Source organism: Echeneis naucrates, chromosome 10 (genome assembly GCF_900963305.1).
Source record: "Echeneis naucrates chromosome 10, fEcheNa1.1, whole genome shotgun sequence".
Taxonomy (NCBI): Eukaryota; Metazoa; Chordata; class Actinopteri; order Carangiformes; family Echeneidae; genus Echeneis; species Echeneis naucrates.
In genome coordinates, this window is record NC_042520.1 from 8,948,137 (window position 1) to 8,961,824 (window position 13,688).

The 13,688-nt window shown below is 40.3% G+C and overlaps 1 protein-coding gene across 1 annotated transcript; it reads right to left on the minus strand.

Moving 5' to 3' along the window:
• Positions 1-5,942: 5,942 nt before the first annotated feature.
• Positions 5,943-8,695, minus strand: hs3st1 (heparan sulfate (glucosamine) 3-O-sulfotransferase 1). The gene is made up of 2 exons (XM_029512646.1): positions 8,483-8,695; positions 5,943-7,868 (listed from the first exon to the last, which is right to left on the minus strand). The coding sequence occupies exon 2, from the start codon at positions 7,789-7,791 to the stop codon at positions 6,874-6,876; it is 918 nt and encodes a 305-aa protein (XP_029368506.1). The 5' UTR covers positions 7,792-7,868; positions 8,483-8,695; the 3' UTR covers positions 5,943-6,873.
• Between the last annotated feature and the right edge of the window lie 4,993 nt (positions 8,696-13,688).

Consider the following 13,688-nt stretch of genomic DNA (forward strand, 5'->3'; position numbering starts at 1 on the left):
TTTCATTATAGCATTACTGGTATGCGTGTTGTTTTGCACTGAGCTGGAGCTGGGGCTGGAGCTGGGGTGTGTTCAGCAGCAAGACAGCGTACCAGGGTACGAGCCAACACACGGTTTTGTGATTCAGCAGCCTTACTCAGAGTAACCAGGGCAGTGCTATAATGTGATAGTTGAGTGACCATAAATGCTGCTCAGCTCTGATTTGAACTGTATGTATCGTGCAGCCGAAGAACATATGCTGCACACACACACATACCTTGTGTTACCTACTGTGTGTCTGGGTCTGGAGCACATGTTTGAAAGTTCAGCTCAGTATCAAAATCCATATGGTTCACTGCTGCAGCCTATGGATGGACGGGCATATTTATAATCCCCCACACATGTGAATGCTTGGAAAGTCCCACCAGAGACTCACAAATTCATGTCCACAGAAACACAACTGAGGACGTTGTGTACAGATACATGCCTGAGCACACACACAGAGGGAGTGAGCGCTATCGTTGGATCCATTCATGCTTCACCCATGAAGAGGTATCTGTTAGCAGTAGGATTTATCGTCGGCCATGCAACCTTGTTGCTCCACCAGCGGAGACCATGCCAAGAAATGATTACTGATAACAGAGCGCAGCAATGACTGGATCGCACAGCAGGCGCACACGCAGACCCTGGCAGAGATGAAGGAATGATGGGACTATATAAATATACATCATGTAGTACAGGACAAGCCATTCCTCCTTCAGTCTTCTCATGAATAACACATCTATTTATCTTCTGCTGGCTCAGAAACAGGATTGAGGAAGCAGCTCTCTCAGAGGCAAAACCACATTTTTCTGATCTAATATTTTGAATGCCAAACGAAAATGCTCATCAGCATGCAGGAAAACTGATGGTTTGTTTGATAACGTTGAGTCATATCCAGTGGTACTTAATTTAGGTGATTCAATCTATGTACCATGATGGTGTTCTCTCCTGCTAAAATCACTTTCTGCTTGTAGAGTGGAAATTGGGAGGGGCTCGAAATATTTCACATTTCCTCACAGTTGAAGGAGTGGGACTTTCAGTTCAAATACTTATGGGGCAATCAGAACAGGAAGGGAACATCTTTTTACTTTTTGGAAATCTTCCAACTCCACAAATAGAACAGAAATGTGAGGAGTGTTTAGCTAATCTAAGATCTAAGATCTTCTGAGATGTGCTGACCTAAGGTTACATCCAAAGACAAGTAGCACCATTTACCAAACAATATAAGTTTGTGAGGTTATAAGCCGTTAAATCTGCCAAGGTCAGGCCACAGTTGTTGTATTTCCTACTGTGTTGAAATCGGTCAAGGCTGTTTATCAGTGTAAGATACTAGCAGCTCTCTTCTGCTCTTCATTGTATTTGGGGACATTTGCTGGTTTTTGTTATAAAGGAGAGTGTTCTATCTGCCTGCCCAAAGAGTGTTTGGTCCTCATCCTAAAAGTCTTTTCTCTTCTTATGTTAAAAATAAACATTTGTTTTTCAAATGTAAAATCCTGACTGGCCTTCGATCAGATAACATAAGTATTAGATCTCACATGGGCTGTTGCCTCCAGCTGAAGACGCTCCACATGGAGGATTTTAAAGATAACTTAAGAATGTATGTGATACATCCCAGATTAATCAGCTGTCCTCATCATAGAGCTTAGAGTTAGAGCATAGAGTTCTTGAACTTGTCATGTCACCGATAAGTTCAGGTGATGGTCAGCATAAACATTTTTTTGCTGTCTGTGTCTGATGGAAATATTTTTCAACCAAATTATGGAACTCATGCTAGCTAAATTTGCTAACCTAGTAAATTAACGACCACACAGCTGAACAGATCTGCGGATTAGCCACCTAGAAATGGGAACATTACCTCAGTGCACCTCTTTCTGAAATCAAAAATAACCAAGAATCTCCTGCAGAAACTCTATCAGACGCCATCTGGGTGACTGGAAAGCTTCCAATTATCCGATGTTACTGTAAGAAGGTACAAGCCCACCTTTTGCACAATTCCACATGTCAAATGGTGCCGCCCAGAGTCACTCTTCATTTTTGTGTTGAAATGATGAGCAACAGACCACCGTTTTAACAGAAAAATGCCTTTATTCAGAGTCAAAAGTCAAAATCCTTTAGAACTTTCCAAGAATACAGCTCACAGAAGTTCAAAGCAGCAAGGCCAGAGTGCTTGTTCCTGGATTCAAACATGGTCACTTTTTTATTTAAAATTCGAATTAAATTGACATAACACAGCACACCATTATTCTGATTTAATCAAACAACTTCAATCTTCGATTCACCAGCGTGGTGGTTTAATCAGAGATGTTCGTCAAGGCTGAAGATAAAATGGTGACTACAGGTTACTGAAAATCTTTTCATGCACCTGATATGTTCTGGTTTCAAGGTTACCTACATAATAAAGAAGCAGTTTCATCTCAATCTGGAATACACGTCAACAGTGAAAAAAAAAAGATTAACTGTAAATGCTACTGTACAACACTGTGATCTTAATTTCAGTGTTCAATCTTATAGGTGAGCAAGACGCCTGATCGGCAGCTCACAGGGAAAAGTCCTGTAATAAACATAACAAGTTCCAGCCAGAAATAATCAGTCATGAAAACACATTTTATTTTATTTTATGTATTTCTTCATTTGTATTTTTTTTTTTTTCTAAAAGTGTTTATACAGTGCAAGAAAACTTCCATACAAGCATGTAAAATACTGTGGTGCATGTCTGCTTTTCAGTCTCCCCTCTTTTTGTCACCTCTTCAGTAAATTTGAGCAAGAGAGCTTGACATTGTCGTAAAAATGACTATCCAGCATACTTTTAAAACCTCTGAGGGCTATTAAATAACACTTACTGTTGTTCTGAGGGTATTTCCAAAATCACCAAAGTGTCATTGAATGAGGAAATGAAAAGAAAAAACATTTTCTCTGCTGCTTGTGAATTCACGTAGTCTTGACATGACATGTCTTTTTATAGTCTTTCATTCACTAAAATCTTGAAGAATTTTCTAACAGCAAATTGCAGGTTTTTACAGAATTGTGATATCACTGATTAGGAAACCATTCATAATGTGTTTCTTAGATGTAATTATTGGATTTAATAAATCATGTCATATCAGTCAATTAAAATGCTGCTCCGATTAACAGCTTATAACCACTAAATTACACATTAGTAAATGATTTATTAATTAATAATGAACCAGCCACATGTCCCGCCTGCCAAGCTTTGCCTGATAACTTTAGAAAATTCAGATACACTTCTGTGTTAAACTGCAGAGGTTGTACATGAGCAGTACAAACTGGGCTCAGGCTAACAAGTGGATACAAAGGAAGAGGAAGAGTGGGTGCACATGTTACTTCTGCCAGGTTTCACACATTGAGTGGACAAACAATCTATTCCAATTAGAGCGAGCGAGCAGCAGCACTGGTGACTGCAGAAGGGGCTGTGCTCCATCGGATCACATCATCCTTTCACACACCCCAGAATAGCTGATTGTGATTTGGAGGAAACAGGCCCCTTCAGGAACAACTCGGGTGGGCTGGAGGCCGGGGGGGTGGGGGGGTGGCTGGCTCCAAGTTAGTCCAGAAAATCAACAGCAAATAGTGTTTGAGCGGAGGTGGAGGTGGTGGTGGTGGTTGGCGGGGGAGGCTCCAGGGGGAGGGCAAGGACATTAATCCTCGTAGCAGCCCTGGTTTACTGCTCTTACTGCATGCGGGGCGAGGAGGGAAATTAATTATGTGGCTGAGATTAATTAGGTGATGTTGAGGGAAATCTGTGACTGTAAAACTTAAACGGGCTGCACAGCTTACTAGACTAATGGGGCGTTCATGAACTCTTAATAGACGCTACTCTGATGTTGAGTAGAGGGAGAGAGAGATGTGTCCTTGCTGATGGTTACGTCAACAGAGAGGATTTGGAAACCAAGCACCACCAGCACTAACTTGAACTAATGCTTTGGATTTTTCAGAGTATGTGTTTTTTCCCAATGTTCCCAATGTTTCTATATTAACGAAAAGACTAAATGTTACATCAAAGTTCTTTTTTTTAAATTTTCCTGTTCATTGTTTACGCTTTGTGACCTCGAGCTTTTCTGCTGCTTCGGTGAGGAAATGCAACATGCTGAGTTGAACTGGTTTTCATTCTTTTGTATCCACATTGAGTCCAAATCTGCCTCTTTTGAAAAAAGGAAGGAAATAAAAATAAGAAATTGCACTACCCACATTTGGAGTAGTTTTTTGGCTTTTGGGCTAAATGCAGGATTGGGCCTTTAGGTAGGGGGCTCGAAATACAGCTGTGTAATGCCTCCTTGATGAGGTCTGACCACTCAGACATTCAGAGGGAGTGTGAACATACCCTGGGTCAAACTGAAGGACACTGACATCCGTCCTGGGTGGTTTTGACTGCAGCAGATGATTCTGTCTACACGGGCAGACATTTTAGACAGTTCTATAGTGATATATTACGTGTTTAACATCTTTTTCTTCTTTTAATTTCCAGCAGCCGAGACATGGAAGTGCATTCCTGCCTACAAGGCATTTAGTCTTGGCAAAAGGAAATGATCTATGTGTTTATATGCATATATGGTGGGGAAGTGAAATCCAATCACAAGAGGTTACTCAACATGCATGTGAAGACACTTTTTAATACCAAGGGTGGGCTGATTGTGTATCCACTTGTGATCAGATTGCTCATGCTGCATAATGATGTCTGGAAAGAACAGAGCCACTGACACCAGACCTGGTATAAGTTCCACCCACTAGATCCACCAGATCCAGGAGTTATGAACCAAAAACAAGCTGATGTATTCAATTTCGCAAGCTTGAAATATGATTTTCAACTTAAGTAGGACTGAACTTCAAAAACAGGTAATAAAGAGCAAAGACTTATGGCCGATACTTCTCTTGACTGAGTTACTTTCTGCTTTCAAAGATAAGCTATTTCCAGGTGTGAAGTTTTCCCCTTGCTGTTGTTTTTACAGTTTCACTTTGTGCTGATAAGGTGGAAACAGATTTGTCAGGAATTGCATCAGTTCTTTTTGGACCCAATGAATTGTAACACTGACGCCACTGTTGCTGTTTCTTGATTTCAACTAGAGAGAGCTACATTCCTGTGAGTTCCTCCAGATGCTGCCTCTCCAGGACCATCTGGAGACCTGACACCTTCACCAACACTAAAAGCTGCACTCCCCAGTCCACTTTTGGTGTTGAACATGCCAAATGATGCAAGCAGCTGTCTGATAATCTTACAGCGTGGATCAGCCTCCACATTCTGTTTTCTGCTTACTTTCCCCCTACACCTGCAGCAGCGCCTCTTCTGCTGATATCTGTTGAGTCTTCCTCAACTAACTGCATAAAAAAAACAGCACATAAACTATAGGTAGATGAGGGAACACCACTCCTGCTCTCTAAGGGTAAAAAAAAATCATAGAGATAGAAGAGGAAAATATTACTTTGCTCTGCATTTAAGGGGCGATGTGGATGACATCCTGCTTGCAGAGTTCCACTAAGCCCCTGAGTAAATCTAGGCCACATTCAAACATGAAGCTGTTACTGTGGGTTTTTAGAGCTTAATGTCTTTGAGACGGTGCTGCTGATGTTTTCAATGTAGCAATAAGCTTTGAATAAATAATCCCTCGTCTGTCAAAAAACAACAACAACAAAAACTCAATAAGAACATCACACCCTTGGGCATAAACAATTTAGCAACTTTGATTTCTTCTGGTTTGAACTGTGCTCAAAGCCAAGTTTACTTATGTGCCCACTCTCATTCCTCTAATACTAATTCTAATTTGATGATAGTTGAATTTACTGTTAATGGATATAAAAAGAAAAAAAAGGAGAAAAAACCACCACCACCACCACCAACAACAAAAACCTCCCTTAACAATTAAAGCAACTGTTTAAGGTTTGAGGTCATGGCTGACAAATAGAATAGAATAGAGGCTCGTTTTACTTGCTTTTGTTTTATGTGAACACAACAGACAACATGCACTAAACGTTCAACCACCCTCTTCCGAGATATGCAAATCTATCACAACGATAAATTCAGTCTATTCACACACAGAGACATGCAGCTTCCTCTTAACCAGAGGGAAAGTCATGATTTGAGGCATCCTTTTTGCTTGTTAGTATCTAAGACAAAGACAAACTGGACAGCCGACAGATACATAAGGGGTTTGTAAAAATAGATAAAGCAGGATGGAAAAAACCCCACAAAAAAACCCAAAACATCAGGCATCCTAAAAATAAAATACATCTTTATTATGGTATTAATTCTTCACCCCCCCCCACCCCACCTGCGGCAAAAAAAATCTATTTACAGTACATCGTCATGATTGGCAAATATATGATGTGCACGGAGCATTTATACAACTGATTTTTACATAAAGAAATATTTTGAATCAAAAAAAAGGATAAATACAAATTCAGTATGTGTCTGAAAGTGACTATGAAAATAATAGCAGCAGGTAAAAGGTCCTTCAGAGCTTTAAATGCAGTTACATGTTAATAATGACATTAAATTATAACAATATTAAACTGCCTGGTACTCATCTTTATGTAACACATTAACTGGCACAGTCTAATGTCTGAATATCATTATCAATGTCATATGAAGCCGTCTGCTTTGACGACATGAGCTGAGTGGTGGTGATTGTTTCTAGCAGGACAAACCAGACTACATGAACAGCAGTCTGCCCTGATATTTGGCTCCATCATACGCCTGTAACAAATGTACTAGTACAAAAATAGATTTAGTTTAAATTTACATTAGCTTTGTCTTTTCATCTACACAGTTAGTAAGGAAAAGAGTACAGCTTGTGGAGGACATCCAAATAACTTTGAGCCAAACTACTGACACTTAAAGGTTCATTTCCAGTTGAATGTTCGACCCACCAGCTCAAAGAACTTCTTGTTGGGTTCATGAAAGAACTGGTAGAGTTTTTGCAGGATGGCGGGTGCCACATGAGGGTGAGCCCTGCCCTTTGAGTCGTGTAAACACCTCTCTCTCCCGTGGTCTCTCAAACAGTAGAATCCTTTAGTTTTATTGAAGTAAAAATTTGAAGCATTTATTTGAGGTTCCAGCTTAAGGAATCGTTCCACCTTTTTCATCTCGGGGAAGGGGTCCCTGATCAACTCGTCCCCATCCACAACGTGAATGCTCTCCAGCAGGAAGTACTGCAGCCAGTTCTGCATGTGCACATAATAAAGGCTGCGATTTAGAGCCTTGTATCCCAGATTGATCTCGCCATCCTTTATGAGTATGGATTCGATGGGCTGGTAGCGCTTGTGCTTCTGGAGGCGGTTGTAAAAGACCTGGGTGTAGTCCGAGAGCACGCGCTCAGTGGGATCTCTGAGGATGAGCAGCAGCTTAATGTCAGGGTTCATCTGATGGATGCGTTTGGGGACTTTGCTGGAGGTAAAGTAGGCCGGCGTCTTCTCTACTGTCAGCTGGTTGGGGTAGGTGTAGGGCATCTGGGTGAGGTACCAAGACAAGCCCTTCTGAAAGTGACTCTCCCAGTCAAAGAAGTGCACCTCGTTCTGAGCTGCAGCCACGGCGCTGTGCAGACTGAGCATCTCAATCAGCGCCCGCGTTCCCCCCTTCCTCACGCCGATAATTATAATCTGAGGAAGCTGCTGGAGGGTCCCATTTGGATATGTGGCGGTCCCATTGTCAGCGGGCAATGAAGTGGGAGGTGAAGGTGGCCCCCCATCAGTCATCGGTCTTGAGGGGACGGGGGGAGACTGCATTGCGAAGAGCAGCAGCCCAAGGAGCAAGGCTGCCATGAGGGAGGTCCTGACCCTGGGGGATTTCAGCCTGGCGAAAGCACCAAAACTGTATCCAACATTGAAAGAGTGACTGCCTGAGGACAACAGTCCAGTTGAAGAGCAAAAAAAAAAAAAAAAAAAAAAAAAAAAAAAGCAGTCAGCAGCAGTAACTGCAAGGGAAGAAAACAGCTGTGTTTAGATGACGTATGACGACATAAATGGCCTCTGGAAATACCTGCTAGTACACAATCCTTCAACATTCAGCATCAACACTGTTTCATCACTGAAAGCACACAACTTTAAGGAGGAATCATTTGAATTTTATGCATGGGAACTGAGGTGATTAAACTTTTATCTCCAACTGATATAACAAAGCACAAATCAAATCTTTAACAGGAAAAAGATTGTGCATGTCATGAGAACAAGACAGCATATAGAGTGCATTAATGGCATAACAATGTTTGTCGTCAATAACATGTAGATAAACTGAGTTTAATGGGGTTGACTCAGCAGGACTCCTGGTTTATTATTTCTAAAGATCAAATAAAAAGACATTGTGCGCTTCTGTGCTTTTTGCTGGGGGTTATTTTCTGCCTACACGGCAGGTGAGATAAACACTGCGAATGGAAAAGGCTGGAAGCTAAAGAATAAAAAAACACCGTGTTTTCTAATCTTTATGTATGTGCTGCCCTCGCAGTGAGCGTCTTACCTTTCCCTTCACTGCACCGATCCACTCGCTGCTGTCATGTCGTTGTGTCCGGACTGTCCGCTTCCAGCTCAGCACCGGCTCCGTCTCACAACTTTCCCGGAGCGCCTCCTGTGAGCTCTGGCTCTCCGCCGCTCCGTCCTGCTGCCTTTTGACTGTCTGCTGCCCGCCTCCTGCAGGACCGCCCCCACCTTCTCTTCTTTGTGACTCACGTTGCTGCAATAATAGCTGACGGAGCTGCCTGGCATGTATGATATGACAGCAGGAATTAAAACAAGGCACCCAGGTAAAGAGGAAGAAGGGAGGAAGGCTGAGGAGGAGGGAGAATATTGGACTTTCACTATGGCAGTGTTTGCATCCATGTTTTGTGTGTTGTTTCATGAATGCAGGCTTTGTTTTCATGTTTTATCATGGTTGGGAGAGGCAGCTGTCTATTGTTAATGCAATCACATATATGTTAAGTTGAAGTTAGCAGACAGAAAAGACTCAGGCGACTGAGTGATTGATTCGTGGTGTCCAGCAAATGTTCAAACTGTGTGCAAAATAAAGTTCATATCATGCTGCTGTGTGGTACACAGGGGATGCTTCTTTTGTGTCTGGCCAAAGGATATTTACAAAAACACCCAAAAATATTCAACTCGAGCAGTGTGAGTTGGTCTATAGAGAAATTTGTTGCCCATAGAGAGCGTGGCCCTTCTCAGGATTTGGATTTAAAAAGGCTTTTCAGGCCAGCCTACAGGAGCTCTCTCGTCATTCTTCGCTTTCAGGGGAAATCAGTGAAAGAGACAGACCATTTATTCATCCCTGGTATTCTTCTCCTCCTTTGTCCAAAGTAGTCTCCAAGTCCAAGTTGCACAATCTCACCACCTGTTGGGCTGCATTTTTTTCCCCAATCCAGCAACAGTTTACAAAGTATTTCTCCAATCAGAATGAAAGATTTACTGATTTTGAATCGAAGCACTGTTGTATTTCACAATTTCCTCTGAGTCACCTTTGCACGAGCAGACAGTGTGAGAAAGTTTGGGGTGGTGAGTAAGTGGGACAACATTAATGTCATCCCAGTCTGTGTCACCTTTGCGTCTTACCTTGTGTCTGTTCAGACAGGCGGCAGAGGTTCATTCTCAAGGAAATACGATAGTAACAAAATGAAACAGGCTTTGTATGATGCAAGTACAAATAAGTTTGCATACTGCTTGTTTTTTTTTTTTTTTATCCAATTTTTGTTAGCTGTAATTGGTTGGCTCATTTGCCATGCTGATATTACACCTAAAGCATCAAGGGCTTTGCAACTGAATATGGATGCGTCTGATTTTACCTTTCTTTGCGAAAATTTTTGCTGTGTAGGTTATTTAATTGAATGGCATTACGGACATTAAAGCAACGGCCCACAATTACCAGGGAACTACGAGCAGGAGGTTTGATGCCATAGCAAAAGGTCAACCCCACTTCTTAAATACATCTTTACCTCTTGAGAGAATGCAAACACATGTCCTTTATTTATTAAACATACAAAGAATAAGTGCTGATATGGCACAGACTTTTCCCCCACATTGATTTTTAGATGCAGTTTAGCAATCCTCAGATTCTGCCCTCATCTCTCCTGGAGAAGTGTGAATTCAGCAAAGTCCCAGAGCTGGTTTGTACAATACAGTATAATCCTGCTTTGAGGATCATCAGGAGCGTTCGACCACATTAGCGTGACACTGGTTATATATTCAGAAACCATAAGTACACTCAGCGCAACGTCAGCTCTTCACCTCAGCTCGTAACAGTGAAACAGGATGGAATAATGAGCAGTTGTACAAAGCATTACTTTTGTAAAAGTATCAATAAAATACTACATAAAGGCCTGCAGGTATTCTTGAGAACACGGAAGTATCAGAAGCAAAATGAACATAAAAGAAGAAACAGAATGGCGTCATTTAATGTAATTTATTTATCAACATTACTTATTTATTATGTGCATTTTAATGTTTTAGCATGGATGAAGTGAAGAAAGTCTTAAGTATATATGATTGGTTGTGTTATTTAAATCTACAACAATATATTATTATAAACTGCAAGCAAAATCTTAATATTGACAGTAAATTATAACTCCTGAAGTTGGATGAAAGTAGAGTAGTTGAAATAGTTAATTCAGCTTATAAAGCTTAAAAAAGTGGAAGTACACATATAAACACCAAGTACCTGAAAATTATACCTCAACAGGCTACATGAGGGGACTAAATGTTCAAAGTGAATCCCAACAACAACAACTTCTCTCTGCTTTGGTGGTTTCACATCTGAGGCCCATTTTATCTTTAAATTCTAAAAAAAACTAATCCTTATCAAATATTTCTCCCTAATAGATTTAAAGAAAGTTACAGTCGAATCGAGTTACTCACTTTGGTTTCTGATGTAAGGAACACAGATCTTGCGGTACTGCTTGAAAACATTTTCCTCAGCCGTTGTGCCAACAGTGTACAGTTATCTCTCTCTGGCAGGCTTAACAGATTCCAAACTGGTGCACAGACTGTTGTGGGTAAACAGATGAAATGCATGCTCCGTGTGTGTCACATCTCTGATACTCATGTGTCGTGTGAAAAAATATGCCACTACCATCATATGCTTAGCAGAAGATATTCTAAACAACTCTGTTGTGTGTTGACCTCATGTGCACGTCAGGATAAATTTACTGCCATAAAACACATATTTCTCTTGAGGAAAGCCTAACTGGCTGTCTTTTTCATTGGAACAGATAGACTTTGGTTATTTCTGCAGGCTCTGTAACTGGTGCCACAGGAAAGAATTTTACATTCGATTTTATTGTTTTTCATCTCCATTGCCCTCTAAGCCATTTTCTTATTATTAACTTTCCAAACAACACCCAGAATTTAATGTTTGGTTTTTACTCTCCAAAGAATTATTCCATATTTTCAGAATTTTTTGTCATGTTCTTTCAATTGTTTTTTTTAATTTATTATTTCATCTGTGAAGTGAACATTTATTCAATAGATCATGGTTCTTTTTTAAACACCTGAGGAAGGAAAACAGCTTATTATTTCCTATCACCCAACTCTACACTTTAATTACATGCGCTGTGAATCACCACCACCACCCACCCTCGGCACATTGCAGGTCATTGAGCTCATTCTATAGCTCCAGCTATTTAATGTAACAGTGTTCACGTGGGTTCACTGAGTGGATCATTGCTGCAATCATTTACAGATCTAATACAAGATGGTGGTGAGCAAAAACAATAACTTGAAATAGCATTAGTGGAAGGATGAGCCATAAAAATACACAGGAAAATTAAATAATTTTGTTTCCCTGAAATACAGAGCTTTAGCCATCACTTGCTTTCATTAGTTTAACCCATCTCTTTCAGTCCAGTGCATCTTCTGGGCTTTCCTCACCTCTAGAACAGTAAACAGTTTTCTCTTTGACTGGCACCTTTCTCTTAAGTGAGAGTTTTATTGTTTTTCACATTTAGCAATATCAAAATATTAATAATATTGAAGAAGACTGTTTGTTTATAATGGCATGTAATGTCAAAATCATTATAAACTAAAAAAATGATTACATGACATCATAATGAAATCCTTAAACTGCTAACATATAATAACAAATAAAATACCAAACTTACAAATGTATCTCCAAGCCATTTGTCCATACACAGAGGGAGCCATAGGCCAAAAGCAAGTTAGTGGAGTGGGATTGTCTTGTTAAGTGAATTAATGTTGAAGAGATTGTCAACACATGAGCCATATATAAGTGTTGGCTGTTGCACAGATGAAATATATGATGTGACTTGACCTGTGAAGTAACCTAGAAGAGAATAAGCTGGAGGAAATCATCGCTGAAGAATGTACAATAAATGAAAGATGGTTCCTGCCCCCACAGACATCAACACTAGTCCCTTTTTACGTTTGACTGAATGACTGCACTGTTTTCTTCACATAGTGGGGAGTCATGAACATGTCTTTACTCATTATGGATGTAAAAAATAAAACCACAGCAGCTGTTGTTTTTATATGTCAGTCTCAGAATTATTTAATGAGGTAAAGGAGTTTGGAGAGCTGCTGACTGACTGGAATGATTCAACTCTCAAAACTATATATTTAAATTCTGAAGCAGCAGAAATATACAGTATAATAGATAGAAAAACATTGAGTTCACTTTTTGTTTCTATGTGATAGGTAAGTATGACACATCTGTACTCATAGCTTTCCTTTTTTTTCATAAAGGTGAAGGAAAACATCTTCACTAACCTTGCAGCCCCGAAGAGCAACCTGGGCACCTCTGAAATAAGCTTATATCCTGAACTACCAATTTGCAGTTTAAGTTTAGAGTCATACAAACTGTGGTAGTGTTCAGAAAGGATTAAGTTTGATATGATGATCTGCAAATTCCTTGGCAATAATATTTTACAGATATGTTCAATATGCATGTTGGTATGAAATGTGGTTGCAAAGCTGGAAGCAAATGTCACGAAAATTGATGTGGCTTCATAGTAGCTGCACAGAAAGAGTCAAAACTGTTTCCAAACTGCGATACAAAACACTCTGGCTTGTTTGTAGTTGTAGTTGTAGTTGTTTGGGGGAGCTGACAGGAGTAATATATACAACTCAACTAGATCATGAGGTTAAGTGAAGTACTCAAGATCACTTTATTGGTTCCATGAGAGCAATCAAAGCAGTTGTATGGAAAGTGTGGAAGAAACCAATGTTTGGTAATATTTATGACAAATTTCACAACATTCTTCACTCTCACCAGGAACAAATCAAAGTGGAGCACTGTTCTGAGCAACATGGTCTCTTCTCTCCCCTCTCTGTTGTGGTTATGCATCAGCCTGTTCATCATGATATGTAAAATCCCTGCTTTTGTGAAACACAGGAGGGTTGGACTTGCATGTCAAGCCTGGGCTCGCTCAGTGACGTTAATCATAGGAAAGTAGCTGTGGCACTCCATGGGAAGCAGAAGTGTTTCATAATGACTCATCTGGGCTCCCATACTGACCGGAGTGAGGTCAGGGTGCAGCTACCATGCAGTTAACCCTGCCAGTTTCCTTTTACACCATTTCCTGAACGTAAAATTGTCACACATATTTTATTTATTTATTTATTTTATTTTATTGCAGGTCAAAATCCCTGAGAAAACAAAGCAGTGAATTAGAGTCGCCAATTTGGGAAGTAATATTTTTGTTGTGTGTTCTGTTGTTATGCTTTGT

What these genes read in the sequence shown, in the direction of transcription:
- hs3st1 (XM_029512646.1), bottom strand. Translation starts at nt 7,791, where the DNA reads ATGGCAGCCTTGCTCCTTGGGCTGCTGCTCTTCGCAATGCAGTCTCCC.